General features: G+C 42.1%; 1 protein-coding gene across 2 annotated transcripts in view; it reads left to right on the top strand.

The window, feature by feature from the left end:
• Positions 1-18,180, top strand: part of LOC139767627 (uncharacterized) — a 28,650-nt gene that overhangs the window by 967 nt on the left and 9,503 nt on the right. For both annotated transcript variants that reach the window (XM_071697088.1, XM_071697094.1), the window contains exon 2: positions 10,939-11,062. In XM_071697088.1, coding sequence (XP_071553189.1) covers positions 10,939-11,062 — 124 coding nt within the window. The remainder of the gene's footprint in view (positions 1-10,938; positions 11,063-18,180) is intronic.

The raw sequence follows: 18,180 nt of genomic DNA, 5'->3' as shown, positions 1-18,180 counted from the left end.
AAATGATTAATTAAATAGACGTCAATTCGACGTCGATAAATACTGATTGGAAAGTATTTTTGTTGTATCTCATCTTCGATCTCATCATAATTGTTTTTACATAAGATACATAATGTAAATTGAGCGATTGCAAATATTTTTGTAAAATTTCTATTGTCTTTCGGCTGACTCTACATCGAATTAATACAAAAAGTTGGAAAGCACAATATATACATATATATATTATGTATTCGATATAGAATTGGCTGAAAGACATGGAAATCTTATAGAAAAATATTCGTAATTACTCAATTAACATATAAAAACAATTATGATGACGTCAAAGGTAATAAAAATACCAGTACTCGAATTTACGCATCAACGTTGAATTAAAGTCGAGTTAACGTCGATTTGATTTATCATTTCTCGTTGGAAAAACATCAAAAAAGATAATAGACGCATTCGAAGCTCGAGTGCATTTCTGCGCCGAGATATTTTCATAAATATTAAATAAATCGAGTTCGGTTTGCTCTCTAATTGTTAGATGCAAAATTAATTAGATGTAAACACCAATTAACTTTAACATATGTCCGTAGGAATGGCCTCGAATTAGAAAGTGTAATATTTAGAAATATCTGGAAAAAGGATATGCGCTATTCATCACAACACATAATTTAACAAAAATCCAATCAATTTGACTTCCGATCTCGATAAACTTCAAATACAATAAGTTCAGTGATATGTATTCCAAAATTATGGATGCGTCCCTTAAGATATGCCTCCACTGATTTACTTTAAAACACAAATTCTTTCGCCTCTCCGTTTTCTCGAGAAAGCGCTCAAAGCGCTTTTCTTTTACACAAATGCGTGTCTCCGCATTCCAAAGGAACGCATCGACCGGAAACATACTACCTTAACCGATTTGTCTAAAGTAACGAGCAAGGATTTTCCAAAGTAATGTATCTTCGTATCCGACGTTTCAGATAAAAATTCGTTCCTTTCAATCGTATCTTCGCCGCGTCACCTGTATTTAAAAGCAGGTAGGATGCACGCGCTCGTGAGAAGAATTAAAGAGGAAAGTTTTTCTTTTATCTCGTAGATAATTCTCGGAAGGAGGTGCGAAGGCACGAGGATACTTCTTATCGAATTATCGCGCCGAGAGGAGATCTCGACGACGAGTAGATAAGACACCCGACTCCTGTCGCGAGTACGTTCTACGTGCGCATCGAGGAATCTCTTATGAGAAACGCGTCACAATGGAAATTGTTCGCCCGTTTGCAAGGACTCGGCGCGGCGTCGCGTTAATGTATGCAATCTGAGAGGCATTGAGAGAAAAAAAAAATCAAAGTGGATTGAGAAAGCGTGAGATCTGACGGTGGATCCTCGCGATGTTGCGCGACGATGTCGCGGAGCGTCATGTCGGTGATCGGCGTCGTTGTTGATTTGAAGCTAATTCGGTTCGGCCGCGGACACGCTTCTCTCCGCTCCGCGTTCTCTCGATCTTTTATGCAAATTCTGATGAAACTGCCGCTGTAAATCGGCTGACGGTCCCCGCGCCGAGCGAAGGCTTCGATCATTTATGAAAATGGCCATCTTCCTGCCCGAAGTTGAATCGCATCCGGATCTCGTTACTTCTGACGACCGGAGCTGTCATCAGCCGCCCGTGCGCTCGTGAATCTAATTTCTTCCACATCCTCCGCATCCTTAAGGATGCGAGTACGCCGCGAAGAAACTCGATTGCGGCGCGGCCGTGGTCCTTGGGCTTTCTCCAGTCCCTCCCCTTATTCTTCTCACTGATAACAATTTCATGGCTCACGCAGCGACACGTAAATTGTATCGCGTTAATGGACACAATTTCCGACATCGTTATAATCCCATTTCCAATCACACAACAGATATTTACTAATATACGACGAGTCAACGGTTCATTATAGTAATTTCTATGATTATGTATTATCGTTGCTATTATATATCGTACTTTTGAGTAACCACAATCCGTTTGAACTATGAACTATATTTAAAATAAATACACTAAAATTACTCGTAATCGACGCGACTTGTCATTTAAAGACTAGGCGGTTACTTAAATTAATTCAATATTTCGTATGGCTCCATTTAGAGAGAAGTATGCTTTTAATTTAAGGATTAGAAAAAAAAATTATTTTAGTGAAATTTTCACGCTTGCCTAGCGGGTAAAATATACCTTACGAAAACGAGCTATAAATGTCTGTAATTTCTTCGCTTTTTCGAAATTAGTAATTCGTAACAGGAGACAGGATATAAAAAACTGTTCCACACGATGAATTTTTTTAGTTAAAATATACGATCGAATAATTGGGAACAGGGCCGATAGAAATTACTATTAATTAGCGAACCGAGCAAAAAGTAGCATTAATTAGCGGGAAGATTGCGTAATCTCTATTAGAAGATCCAAGTGGAATGCGTTCTTCCTCGAGAAGGGGGAGAATAGGAAGTAGAATTTCCCGCGACTTCCGCCGTCCTTCTTGTGGGTGAACGCACGGGTCGAAGGTCAAGTTTACCCTCTAGGGTCGTTGAAAGTCGGACGTTGTTCTCACGAGTTCTTCGTGGAATCGGGAAGATGTCAGTGGCATTTAAGGAAGACGCCAACGAACACTAGCGAGAGGTGCTTGAAAGCCTATATTTGATTCCGTTCAACGAGAAACTTCGGTTAACTTGATCATGGCGGACGTTGTTTTGAATACCGAAGTCAATGCTAAGAAGGTCTATGTTATCTAAATGAAATCGATTGAGACAAAAATATCAAGTCAACCAAGCATCTCGAATAATCGATGCAATCGATTCGACGATTAAAACAATTGCAACGCGACCCATTGTTGCGACCTGTAATTCGTGCAATTAATTGTGCAATTAAATTAACTTTAGGTTTGTTCAAGCAAAGTGACCGCATTCCCTCTTTCGCACATCCAAGCAATTTTTTTCTGACGATAGATTCTTTGGAAACGAAAGATATGAGGTTTTCAAACGTTCGCGTTTTTTCTCGGATGTTCTGATTTAGATCCTTTGGGGTATTCAATTTTACAGAATCAAAATTTTTAGTTCCGACTTGAGACGCATTTTAATAGGACGCCTCGAATGATAAATTGATTCGTTGACGTAGCGAATTACGCCACGGCTCGACGCAAAACGCAGCTCGGCGCGGCGCACGCGAAATATTCCGACGTTGATGTAATTTCCTGTGCAACGCAAAAATCACATCCACGGGCGAACGTAAGAATAGAAATTATTAAATGACAGATGCGCGGACGCGCGCGTTCCACGCGTCATCCAGCATGTAGGTGCCGCGTATCCATTCAACATACGATCATCTGGCCGTATTTAAGCTGTTATGCTTGAGAGCCACAATTTATATATATACAAAAAAAAACATACGATCACCGTACGACGAATTCGTCAGAGCGTTCCGCGATTAATGATCATTCTTACGATAGAACATCCTGTGTGATATTTTTAAAAATTATTTCTAACTTGGACTTGTGAAGGACCAAATCCAACGAAACATCAGGACTTTAATAATTTGGATCAAGTAAAAATCATTTTTGTTAATTATTTACTGACGAGGCAAAGTTTCTATTTGTTTTCCTTGTTTTTCTTTTATTTATCACGAAGAAACTTTATTATTTGTGCGTCTCCGTTTGACGTTAGTACCCGCGGTCGTTATTACTCCAAGCAGCTGGAGCAATAACGACCTGTCGCCCGATTAAATCAGATTATCTCGTCGTTAGCGGAATCTCATTTCGCGTTTATCCCGTTCCTCCTTTGCGCTTTTCTCTTTCTCTCAGCCGGCCGAGGCGGCTCTCCTCTCCTCTCTTTTTCTCTCGTTCTCGTCTCGATCTCCCGACATCTCGTCCCGTGTACCTTCGGAACGATCGACATTCCGAGCCGCGCCCATTCTCAGCGCGTTGACTCGGCGAGTCTTGTTCGGCTCGGTGCGCCGATCGCGCGGCCGATCGCGGTATGTCCTTTTGCGCGAGAATCGAGAGACGCGAGAGACGAGCTTCCGTTGATCGCGAGATTTCACGCAAGCAAGCGCTCCTCTCGGGAGAGCGAATCCGCGTAAAAATGGACAGCCGCGCGCGCGACAAGAATCCGCCCGTGTCTCATTCGCGCGAGGCGTGATTTCCATTTTATCTCAAACGATCACGTCGCAAATCCGAGAGCTGCGCGATATTGAAACAGTTTTCCAGTATTTCGTCAAAATTTTTTCGTCTTCAAACTTATTTGGCATTCTATCGAAATCCCATGTGGACTTTCCGGATTCTGTGCTCGGTAGTTCTGCGTACACTGTTGAATATTAAAGGATAAAATTTAAATCAATATCTAGAGTTAAATAACATTTTGTTATTTTTAACTACCATGTGTGTCAAAATTTATTATTTTAACATAAAACAGTATTATTTTAACTTCATTGGTTTTAGTTGAATTAATGACATATTGAATAGAAGCAGTAGACCTATAGGAATGATTAAAAATAACTCAAATTGAGTATAATTTGACACTACGAATTTAACAATCATCAGTGGTCAGTGCAATTCCATTAAATCAATTTTAGAAGAAATGCCATTTACGATCCAAGCTGGATTTTGATAGCCTATTAATATTTCTGTGTATTTGATACACATATTTCCAGCTTACCTATTGTTAGTAAACTGCACCGATTATTTGTCGGACTTGAAACACAGCTTCCGTTGGAACAGTAAAATCCCCACCCCCTACTTAAATCGGTAATCAAGTTAACTTTGATGCTAATAAGCATCCTATTAAAATTACTATAAAGAATTTACTGTAAAGAGAATTCTCCGTTAAACTTTCGGCTTTCTCTCTCTCTCTCTCTCTCTTTCTCTCTCATCACCTCAGTCGAGTTTCCATTCAAAATTTACGCATCGATTCTTCCGCGTGGACCGATCGGTTCGAGATCGGCTGTCATCCATAAATTACCCACTAATCCACTTCTTGACGGAGAATCGTGGATGCGCAGGATTCGAGAGGATCTCGCGACGCGACGCGGCGCAGCGTGACGCTCTGTTATTTTCTTTTGCGCGTCAGGAAACCGCGCGATCCCCAGACCTGGACGACCGGCCGGTTGGCTACTTCGCCTCCTCGCTCGGGTGGCGAGGAGGCGTTGAGGAGAACCGGCCGCGTACAGTTATGTCGCCTGCGCCGGCGCGGCGCATCCCGACGAGAGTAGGCGCGAGCGAACGCGCGTTCGGATGCCTCCTCGCGAGCAGCACGCACGCGAGGTGATAATTCCGCGGGCCCCTGCGCCTTACGTCCCCCCGGGACGCGACCTCGCAGCGAGCGCACGCGAGGTAGCCGTCGATTAACGGGAAAAGACTCGGCGCGTAAATTCCCGACATTAACGAAACCCCCGTTGATTGTCGGATGAGACCCGATGACAACCTCGGCGATCCTTAAGCCGAGGAGACGTAGACACAGCGATTTTCCGAAGGACGATCTCGACGAGACGGATAACGACGGGTATCCGTCTTAACGGGTTTCGTGCATGCTGTCCGCATTGAATATCACCCAATGGAAGATAAATTCCAGATTTCGCTTATATATATACTCGAGAATATATTGTGAAGAAAGTGATTTAGTTCTCGATACTTTGACATTTCTTCCTGATATTTGAAAGTAGGAACGAAAAGAACAAAGATATTTATATAAGAAGGACCGCTAATTGATAGGACCAGGTATTCGAGAATCTTAATTGGAATGTTCTTTCTGGCTGTAGGCTGTAAGATAAAAAAAAACCGGTTCTACGAATTGGATCTGTATTGCATTATTACGTTCAAGGAAAGAGGCAGACTCTTGGGAGATCGAATATATATTTTTTAAATCTCGCGTGTATGAAACACTGTATTTTCCTTTATACAAATTTAATGTTACCTACGAGCGCGCAGTATAATTTTCACCTTGCCGCTCCCGCTTTAATAATGAATTACTCGTAATGAGTAGCGTGTGTTTACGCGATGCGCGCACCATCCTGCCGGCCAGGAGAGTCCGCTTGCGTTGCACCGAGCTGATTACATCGCTGTATCCCTATTTGCTCGCCGGTATAAAGGCGTCCGTTTAGCACTTATCCTGCGGTGCGCACGGTAGCGCGTTACGCGACTTACGCGGCATTATATTCATCAAGTATAGTCACTGTACTTTCATTCGAGAACCGCGCCGCGGTGACGTGGCGAGCTGGGCGCGCGAGGAAAGGAATGCGCGCACCTGAATTCGCCTCGATATTCGAGAGACAAGCGGAGAAACAGCTCTCGCGGATAACATTTGAGAATTACGGTTCGCTGCGAAAGAAGGAGTACGTTCCGACATAGTTCGGGCATTTAAAAATTAAAAATAAAACTCACGCAAATGCACCCGCGGTTGTATTAGGCGAAAAAATTATAGAAAACAACGACATACACGAAATTACGTCGATCACGCCAATTATATTGTTTCGTAAATTTGTTTCTTAAAGAAGAATCGATCGACACGGCCGTATCTGTCGATAAGCTAAGTTAGTTGAGGCCTGTTAAGGGGATCGTCGCGAATCGCGCGTGGAGGCCTCTTCAAGGCCGCGCGAAGACGCCGCGATTCGCGGCGCTTTTTAAAGACGTTGAATGGCGTAACGTCGGCTTCGTGAGCGAAACGATCCGGAGAAACTCGAGTATTGCACGATATATCCTTCCTGTCCAAACGCGTCGACGAAGATGCTCCAACCGTCTTTTGTCGCGCGAAAATGCAACGTCCGCGAACTTTATAAATATGAGTAATCGGGATTATTTACTCCTTATACTCCTCGCTGCTTCCCGATACAGAGTTTCGCAACACACGCGACGTAATTCGTCTTAATCAGTTTTACCGTGCCAGGCAAATTTTCTTTTGACGCTCGAGAAAAGCGTTCGACTTTTATCACGATCAGATAGCGACACGCTGCGCGAGTTTTACATAAGAGGATAGATGTAGAAAGCAGAAACGTTTCGGCCAATATACTTAGTAGCCGATATATCACACTGATCGTATTCAGCAGAGACAAGTTGTGCAAAAGTCGCGTCAAAGTAGTGCTTGTACGTTGAGAATAATATACCTCTCTCCAATACCTAATGCATTTTGATGTATTAATGAGTTATTCTAGCGAAACAAAATTTCGCACTGCTACCGACGTAATTGACAAGCATTGCATCTCTAGATAGAAAATCATGAAAGAGAGAAAGGAGGCTTGATCAAGTCTCAATGCTTCATATATTAGTTTTATTAAGTATTGAGTTCGGCTTCTGTTTATCTCTGACTCTATAAACTTTCAGTATATTGGTAATTGGTGATTTTAACCTGAGCGCCGTGAAAGCGAAGAGAATATATTTAAACCACGTTTGTTAACTTTAAAAACCTTTCAAAATTATAAATAGGAAGGATTTGTCGTCATTACTTGCCGATGTAAATATGACTGGCAAAGAATCTATAAAATAACTTTGGAATTAAATAGAGGGGATAACTGTACTAAAAATGCCCGATATAAATAGTGAAGTATATAAGAATCTGTTGCTCAACATTTAGAAAAATAATTTATAAACGAGAGGCTCCGTCGATTATGGCCTGCTCGATGTTGGCGAACACGCGAAATCGCATTTGCCAATTGAACAATCCGTTTCGGCGTGACGGATTAATGCAAGAGATCCTTGGATGCATCCGGAAATATGATAAATCACATCAATTGTCACTCAAATCGGAGCGGTGTCCGCGCAAGCCTGTATATCGGTCCCTTCAAATAATCGGTGGCACAACGGCGGCGGGATTATTCAGATTTGCCAAGGGATTGTGTAATAAGTCGCGCAGAGTCGGAAAAACGATCGCGACACGATCTCGACTGGTGAGTTAGCCAGCCGGCGAATAAAAATTCAAATGAAAGTTGCCGTACGCAACATAACGTGGCTCGTTAGCGAAAAATCCCGCTGCTCGCGTACGAGGTGAACCGGCCTCCCTCGGTCTTTTAACGCAAATTCGCAACCAAGCCGATAACGCCTCGACAATTTACACCGACGCCGATATAAGCGGCGTCGATAACAATTTGTCCGGTGCCGGGAATGAGGACGAGAACGGCAGGCTTTAGTGAAAGCTATCCTCTGTCCATTTCCGCGAGCGCGCGCAAATATTTTGCATAATCACCTCTAGTTGCTGCAATAATTATCACGCTTCCCTCCGCGATTAAAACCGCGATACAATCAGCTACGACGTTGCGTTAAAATGTCACGAAGTGAAAATATGTTGCAAATGCTCGCGTTGACATCGCGGGAGTGATGTTGTAGCGGAATTGTGTCAGAAACGTAGAAAACGTACACAGCGTAGATCGGTCTACGACAAAATGCCACAGGATTCGGGCTCTTAATTTGATAATATAACTGTCTTCACGGAGCACCACGGCGGGTTTTCCTTTCTATGTCAAAGAAATCAGCCGGACTCGACGATATTCCCGCGCTTGAGGCGAGCAATGGCGAAATAACAACGTGAAAGCAGAATGGCGTGGCCTAGACGAGACCGGGATTCGTTGGAGTCCTCCTTTCTTCCTTTTCTCGCCAACCGCGAGCGACGATTATTCCGCGTAAGCGATATGTACCGTCACGAGATGATTCACGTGTTGCATTTTCAGACAACACCTGTTGCTCGCAGAAACTTTCGCGCGCGGAACACACTCTCTTTAAATAACTGCATTGTACACGGAAGAAAATCAGTATTTCTCGATACTTTAAAATTTTGTCATGCAACTTGACTGGAACCACCTTTCTTTCTCTCTGATATTTTGTATCTATAGGGATGTTTGTCGATCGACGACAATGATTTTAATATTTGATAATAGAATTTTGTTACTCGATTTATTATAATACGAAGTTACTTGATCTGCGTAAGGCAACAAAATGGAACCGTTCTGGCGAACGTGCATCGTTCACCTTGCGCGTTCTTTCCGAGAGAACCGCTGCTCGGAACGCATGGGTGTTCACCAAGGTTGAATCGAGCCTTGCATCAGCATCAGCGTACGTCACGCTCGTACGATTATCGGTTGGTAATCGAGGAAGAACGTAGGCCGTAGGAATTTCAGAAACACCAATCGCCACGTCGTTGTTGACAGACGCAACGCGCGAACGTGTTTCTGCTTTCTGTACAAACCCGTGTGTCCGTCGCGTAAACTAATCGCTTTGCCGAGCGATAAAGCTCCGGCTAACGTTTCCCACCTGTAGATACAATGTTACTTTCTGCCATTACTGTAGAACAAAGTAAATACAAAGCTCACGTTAAATGCATTTTAAGATTTTAATAAAAAAATAAGCGTTTTGTTTTATGAATTATGCTAATAAATGTGTCGTCGCTAACGTTTGATAATCCTATATTAACTTGATTTTCCCTCGACGAGAATAATCTGGTTTTAACAATTTTTAAATAATATGGGGGAATATAAAAGCCTAATCCTAAATTGGCTGGCCCTTCGAAACGAGTTAAAAACTTGTTAAATCGTGTTAAGGGACTGCGCGGCGATCGCGTTTAGAACCGTTGATATTGTTTTGTCGAAAACGAGTGTTGAAAGAAACGCTTTCGCTAAACGGCGGTAACAGTTTTATCAGCGATCGGCGGACAACGGATCGAGCGAAATGCCTCGTGAGAAGCGGACTCGTGTAACGCAAAGGTAACGAACAAGCGTGTTTTCGCGGAAATGTTCCTCTCCGTCGCCGACACGCGTCGCGATTCATGCGTTAAGATTTCCCGCGTATATAGCGCGGTATATCATTTATACTTTCTACCAGACGTTGAATCGGGAAATCGAAGACGGACTTTCTAGAAAATAGATCGTAACGATCCAAGCCCTGCTCGCCGTGGACGAGCCCCGAATGGGTATAAGATTACCAACGATGAGATCGTCGCCGATGGGGACGAAATCGACGCTCGCCTACCGCACGATCTGAGAAATTGCAATTGAATTTCGAGGACAATGCGCGCGCGAAGTACGCATCCTCGAGGAACGCAAGAAAGCACGGAACTTGCCTGTCGACACGCACGAGTAAACGCTCTCTATGGGTTATTCTTATGGGCCATCATGGACGGACTCTATATAGTGGAATATCGATTGCCTTCGATGCGATGCGAAATAAAATTGGTCGTCGTTTTCTCCACTCGTAATTTCATCCATCGGCGGTTCTTTAACGTGACTGCGAAACTCGCGCGAGCGTCACGCTACGATTTATTACGCAGACTTCTGTATCGCCAACCCGTTTTAAAACCGTAATTAAAAGTATTTTAATTTTTAGCGCCCTGGATTTTTATAATTAAGTCTTAAGACAGTCTCGCGTAAACTAATAAACTAGAATGTTCCTAAGAGGGCAACGTTGCTCGCTAAAAACTCTTTCATTAAAAACAAGAACGCGGTATTTTTTTTCTAACAATAACAACATTTTCGATATTTATTTTTAACAATAATAACATTTCCGCGAAAGGAAGAGCGCGTATATTATTACACAGACTTTTGTGCCGCCAATCCGTTCTAAGTCGTTAATTTTCAGCGTCCTGGATTTTTAATAACTATAAGTCTTAAGATAGTTTCGCATAAACTAATAAACCTTAGAGTAAATCCTGGAGAAGGCAAAGTCGCTCGCGGTCTCTTTCACTAAAAACGCGAGAGGGAGAGATTCTGACAGATGTTCTATCGCAGGAACGCGAGTAGTCTTACTTTCTAACGATAATAACATTTTCGCGAAAGGAAGAGCGCGTATACTTCATCTGCATTCGAAAACGCACGTCCGGTAGCTCTCTCCGTTAAGGCGGATTATTCGCCGCGACTTTGTTCCTTGCCCTTTCACTTCATCATCGTTAATAATGCGCGTTGCAACTTTCGTTGAATATTAAAACTTGACATTTGACGCTTAACGACGGTTTTTCTTTCTGTTGCAGCAATACGCGAGCAAGCATGCCGAGCAGAGCCACTTGGTGGAGCAAATGAACACGAAGTACTATTATTACACGAGGACTCAGGGTCTATTTAGGATATGCTATCCCAAAGAGAGGCCACCAACAGGTAAGAATTCCCACGCAGAATTGCGTGTAACAAGTGTTTAATAAATGAAACATATGATTTGATAAAAAGTGAGGAACTCGGCGTATTATCCTGAAAGAGTTGCAGTTCAATAATTATTCCGTTATTTTAATTAAATGTTATTTTTGATTTGACGAATATTTTCTTTTCGTCAAGCATGCCTCAATTATTCGCCGCGAAGATCAACATCACTTAATTTTGCATTTTGCCAATCCAATATTCGTGCTTGCAGAAAAGTTTTGAGATTGCTTGTGTAATTGTTTGCATTATTTTTATAATATTACGTCAGCGGGTAGGGTATGTAATTACGTTGAATAATAAGCACTGCAAAGAATTGGACTGACGTCTCTTATCCGCCTTCGATCAACGTCCGCGATAATACTCGCGATTTAAGATCGACAAATCTTCCCGAGGTCCCGAGTTCCTCGTTCAACGACACCCCTCACGCGGCCTTTAGGAAACTTTCTACGTTACGATCTCGTAATGTCGCAGGTTATCCGATCCTCACGTAATAGGTTAACAGTTTATAATCAGCCGCATAGACGCGCACAATCTTTGGAGAAAGGTACATTTTCACCCGATAGCCACGACGCTTTCCCATCCCGGGATTCATCACCGCGCAATAGCCGAGTGTTATGCTCTCATATGAAAAGTACCAATATGTAGTAGATCGTAAAACGACGCTTTCTTTCTTGTTTATCGAGAACAGATACCTTCAGAAAAAATTAAGATATTAAAGTATATACGCATGCTTGTTTTTAAAGTTAAACCGTCTGCCTTGTAGTAAACTTTCAAACAAATTCCTAATCGTAGTGAAATAGGTATGTATGTACGCGATATTATCGTCAAACAAATTTATGACGAACAGGAACGCATCGAAAAAGTCAATCGAATCGGAGTCAACTCTGAGCAACGCCTCAGGTATACGTCCGCTAGCTGTTTACGCGACGGCAAAAATGTCGTGTGAACGACCGCCGCGGTCATCTTTCCAGACGTCATCTCGAACGAAATGCCTAAGTAATGACGGAAATACGGAATTCTGTCCTCGAGCGGAATCGACTTGCGCGAGGTTTTTGCATCGGTATCGATCGCGAGAAGCCTCGTGTTAAATTACTTAATGGACGATAAGACTTGTTGGAGTTGCGAGGACTTGGTGATCGTTTTTCTTTCGGTGCTGCGCATCGTAAGTGGACCGTTGCGATCGCGGTCTTTGCGAAACGAACAGCCGACGTGCCGATCGATCGGCCGATCGCCCGCGTGTTAATGCCTTGGAAACACAAGCCGCGTCTAAGTATTCGGTCGAAGCAAAGAGGACAAAATTTCCTCGAAAGTTGGCCAGATATAAATGCATATTTATTTTCGTAGTATTTTTAGAAGTCTCCCTTCCTGGAGGCTATTTCTTAAAGTTTGTTATAAGTGAATAAAAGAGTTTATATAAGTGTTCTGAAGTTATAATACACGAAAAAGAACATATGGTGGAGTAGCGTAGCTTTTAACACATTCACCGCCAAGCTATTTTAGCTGATCTTCCATTCACGCCGGATTAAATAATTGTATATTAAGAAGAACAATAAAATACTTAATTTAGTGTCGAATTTATAGTTTTAATTTATAATAATTTATAGTATTCCTTCAGTTATAGTATTAATTTGGAAAAGATAAATAAAAAAAATTATGAAATTATACAAAAGACGATTAAGGTAGTTCGATGATGAAGGGCCGAAGTCAAAACAATGTTTATAATTTTGTTATTTTTATGATTATAAAAAAATAGAATAACGCATCGCAAAGCTTCGTAACGACGTAAAAAGACCATTAGTAAATAATTTTTACGTTGTAGAATAATATTTTGCCTGAAATAGATTAAATAAAGTGTGTGTGTTAACGCGTCGCTTGACTAGTTTTCAACTTTAATTATTAATTTAAAAAAAACTGTACGGTGGATCGTGTTCACCTTCAACTATAGGCTTCCTCACAGTGTCCTCTTTCCATCGATATATATTGTTCAGACATTTTTGGCAAAAGATTTTTCGCAAACTCGTGTTATTCATAGGAAAATAACCTCTTTTCCTATTAGACCAATGTTAAAATCATTTAAATCACCTAATTTTAAAATTAAATATCTTGAGAACGGGACGGTGAATTATCTTTTTTCTAGGCTTAATCGATTCAGGAGAGTTCCTTTTTTCGATATAAAAAATAAAACCTATCACTTTTGGCAAAAGTTGTTCATCATCGTACTATCGTACTTAAGGAAAAGGAAAATTTGGAAGAGATGAATAAAAAAAATTAGTTTTGACAAACGAAGAAATTCAACTGGCAAAAATTTAGAAAAAAAAATAGAAAAGGGAGAAATAACAATTGAAGAGATCGACGAGGCCTTGGCCTTAGCCCCGGGAATGGAGGAACCCTGTGGCGCATGCACAATCGTTACCGAATCGTTACCGATTAATATAGAAAACATAAATTAGACGAGATTCGGACCAACGGCTTAACGTCTCTTGCCGAAAGACGGAGCCCAGTTTGCTCCGCACAAGGGCCTGAATCTTGCACGGAGGGGCGCAGCTTTCGGAAAAAATTTTCCATGGCTCTAGTGGACTCGAACCTGGTTCCTCAGATTACGAGTCTGGCGCTCTACCACTAGACCACACTGCCGCCCAACACGTCGGCTTGCCATCAGTTGCCAGCTGACACTCTCGGAAATGTCAAATGTGAATGGCCGTCGTTTGCAGGCTAAACGTAAACAAGCCGAAATATAGTTCCATCAGTAGTATATCGTGAAAAAAGCAGCTGTTAGTTGTTATCAAATGAAATCACGTTAAAAATTCTGTATTTAAGTTGTTTAACTGCGTACAGAAAGAGAGAAGCAAAAATATATGTTGAAATATTAAGTATAAAATTTGACGTGGCGTCTCTCGACTGCTCTTTTAAAATATGCAATAGTATTCCTTCAGTTATAGTATTAAGTTGCAAATATGATTTGCAAAGATGATTGCAGATATTATATTTATTTGACAGTCACTGATGACCGACAAAGTATAAGCAAAAAAAAGAAACTTAGTGACAGCCACCGGTGACCGCCGCCGTCGTGGCGGTGAATGTGTTAAAAAGGAGACGCAATTATTTCCGTGTCTTAAATCCTAGCATTTAAACCCGGAATAAAAGCACGCAGGTTACGCACAAGGATGTGATCAAATCCTACTCTTCGTGCGTAATTTCGCATCGTGTATAACGCTCTATGGCTTGGAACGCCTTTCCAATTAGAAACTTTCTACGGTAATGACGCATGGTGTATGTCGTATAATGTTCAGCGAGATATCGCGGTATTTTTAGGGTAATAAATGAAGAAACCCAACAAAGTCTGTGTCTTTGCGGACAATTAAACCAATTATAGGAATCAGATACGTAACTGCAATGATACGTAAATGCAATTTTTACGTAATCAAACGCGACGATACATAGTTCAGAATTACCGAGTCAATTAAATCCGTAATCAACGCAATTAACCCGATTATGGCCATAATATCATATAATCACTTTGACGTTCATCGCAGGAAGTATGTGCCGATTAAGTGAATTCCGATACAAATCTAGGTCACGAAGTATAAATTAATCAAATTGGTTTGTCTAAGGATCCAGTTCCTTCGATGCTGATTAAATTTAATCATAGTTCAATCATTCTTTGCTCTTTTAAATTTTGTCTCTAAACAAAGAAGGATAATTGAACCCTGATTAAAGTCAATCAGCATTGGAAAAATCGATTCTAATCTTAAAGTTGATTATTAATGAGTGACATTTTAGATTTACAAAATCCATCGCGTTATCTTCTGCAACGCGTGTGCCTGAGAATCTTCTTAAAATAAATTAGAACAATGCCGATATACGATAAACGTCATTTTTTTTACGTCGTACAGATCGTGAAATCGATTTTTACGTGCCTCGATGATCACGCAACGTTCATTCCACGACGTAATAATTGGAGATTTCCATGCAAGCGTCAGCGTCGCGAAGCATGCGTGGCGTACAATCAAATTGTGCTGTAATCGGTTTAGCTAAGCGATGAAAAATATCATAAATAAACGGTCGCCCGCGTCGGCCGCGTTTACGCACCGTGTTACGCGAATAACGAAAAGTAGAAGATGTAACGTGACGCAATAAGACCCAATTCTAGATCACGCTCTAATAACAAAAATGTATAACCATGAATGCGAAGCAGCATATTTCGCTCTTCGGCCGCTGAAGTTATGCAAGCTGCGTCTGAAGCAATTTCTATTTTTAGAATCATGCAGGATTGGCATTTTAAATCTCTTATATTATACTGAATCCGATAAGGCACGCGATTTTCCGTGAAATCGAGATTTGAAATTAGATTTCCGAAAATGTCGCGCAAGTCACACGAATCGATTCTCGAGACGGCGATCGAGGGATTAAATGGAAGAGAAAAGGAAAAGAATGAAGAGAAAGATATACGTGCGAGTATACTTTTGCAAGTCCGGTACGCGGTACAGGTGATTCCAGTTCTCCCGGAAGTTTCAGGTTGCGCATTCTTCGAACGGGAAGGGAAAACGCGCCGCGCACTATGAAGTGAAAACGTACCCATGGCTAGCCGCATGTGGATGCGGGCCGTACATACATTAGGACGGTCATATAAAATCCATTGTTGTTCGCACAATAGCGAACCGTCGTAGGGAGGAAACAGTGGTTAACGTTCAGTAAAATTCCGAGGTGAACGCGAGGAAAGTGTGTCGATGTCATGTGTTACGGACGAGATTTCTCGAGATAGGATCGATTTAAAACGAATGAAGCAATTATTGAGATTAAGTCCTCCGACGCGCTTGAATTAGATTTGTATATAAAATAAAGATAAAATATAAGATTGATATAGAGATGTTGTTATAGCGTGGCGAGCGATACAATGAACTCGATATCACAACAAGCAATTAGAGTCAAGAAATATTAAGATGGTGAGAGCGAAAAAGATCATATTCGACGAAAAGAAAAAGATATTAAAAGTATTTTCCATAACGCACTTCATTTATAAGCAAAACGTAAAAACCGCGTTAGCTTCTTATGATGACTTGTAAAATGTTCATGTAAATTTACTGCAATTTTTAGCGGAGAAGAATTTTGCACATGTAAAATATTCATGTAAAATGTTCATGAATATTTTGCATGCGCAAAATTCTTCTCCGTAAAAAATTGCGGACAGCAGGTGAAACTGCCGTCCCAAAATCCCGACGGTCAGGATGTCAAGATCGTAACGATCGGTTGCTTTCTTACACAACGTGTAGCGGTACCTCCCTTGGTAAAGTGACAAGTCGCCTTGTCTCCATTACCAGATTAGTTGGACACGAGAGTAATCGCCCTCATTACCCTACATAACGCCGGTGTCCTCAAGAGACCTGAACTAGTCCCAGATCCCAGATTAATAGTCGTAATAGACGACGACTATAGGGTTAACGATCGAGCCAGACGATCCGATTCGGATAAAATACGATCTGACGAAGCGGGATGCTGAAAGCGGCGGAGACAATGCCTTCTCACCGGATTCGCGAACGAAAATACGCTCGCGCCAGGCCGGTACGTGTAGGTATACCTGTTCGGCGGGTATCGTGGGACCAGAAAAAAACAGCGAGGAGAAGGCGAGCGTATCGAGGCCGGATCGGTGAGAATCGATTCTATCGGTCGGTACCGATCCGCGGCAGTCCGCGAGCGAAGAAATCGTTGGGCGAGAGTTTGTTCTCGTCGCTCGGCCGGAAAACAATCGAAATGATCGGTGTGCATCGCTCGTGTATCGCGGTACCGTTCACCGACCGATGCCGTTCGCCGAGGACACCTTATCGGTTTCGGCATGCCGTTTTCTTCCGGCGACCCGCTTCCGGCGGCTTCGATTTATTAGGGACGCATGATTGCGGCTTGACCTTTGCATCGGGAAGAATCCCAAACAAATCCGCGGTCGATCTCGCGTGAAATGTTAAGTGAAAAATTAAAAGAACCGCGCATTTTTCCATATTGAATATCCATGCATCAATATTTTGTATGCATTTATGATATAATTTTGAATTGCTGTAAAGAATCTATCCGCACGCGGTTTTCTTTTAGGAAAAGCAAATATCCCTTTCTTGTTGAAAAAAAATTAAAAAAGATCCTATTTTATTTTAGTTTTTTTAAATATGTGCAATATCTATTTCTTTAATCAATTTAAATCAGAAACAAGAAAAAATATCTTATCTCTCGCGACATTTTGTGAAGAATACGTGAAAGAAGCTATTCCAGTAAAATACTAAACACATTTTAGAAATGTAGTTTAATTACATTCTCAGAAAATATCTTTCCCTCTCGTATCAATTAATTATTTAACCCATTACTTAAAGAGATTATCTATTTTATATCTGATGAACGAAGCATATCAAGTGTATTACATTATTAAAAATATATATCTATTCCGCTATATATTTACGAAACAAATCCAAACTTTAAGATATCCTGTTCATCCTGGGGGGCATATCTGTCGATAACCACCAGGTAATATTTCGTTACGTGGAATTTCTATGGGATGACTTTGTATCGCGTCACTCTTGTACGGTCTCGCGACCGGTGTCGTGTCGGCCAGCGCCGAAAATCGAGGTCAGCGCGTACGGTCGCAAGAGTGCACGCATGAAAAATTCGAAGAAACCAGTCAACGACCGGTCCGGCGACTTTTATCTACCTCTCGCGGTATCGCGCGACGACGCGCGATGAAAAGCACGAGGGGGGGAGCCCTCCTCGCCGACCGCCGGTCGCTCCGCGGCATCGCCACCGTCGCCGACGACTCCTCTTCCGGAATGGCGAGGAGTGTAACGCGTGTACAGTTAGGCGCGAGTCAACGATCTTGGCATGGCGCCTTGTTTCGTTTAGGCGAAACTAGATTCGAAGAGGGTCGAGGAAACGGCCGCCGCGCGGCATCGTCGTCCGTCGCCTGAATCTCAAATATCTCGAACGGTACGTCTCGCCCTGCGGAGGCCGGCCGTGAAGTCCGGGCTCTTCCTCCGGAAAAACTCACTTCCGGCCCTACGGTAACGGAATTTTGCGCCGCGAATTGGTAGAGTAATTCTCGCAAC

The sequence above is a fragment of the Temnothorax nylanderi genome, unplaced genomic scaffold, assembly GCF_030848795.1.
Source record: "Temnothorax nylanderi isolate EJ_2023f unplaced genomic scaffold, tnyl_v1.0 TNYL_tig0001_pilon, whole genome shotgun sequence".
NCBI classification, from domain to species: domain Eukaryota; kingdom Metazoa; phylum Arthropoda; class Insecta; order Hymenoptera; family Formicidae; genus Temnothorax; species Temnothorax nylanderi.
This window is presented reverse-complemented; position numbering and strand designations above follow the sequence as displayed.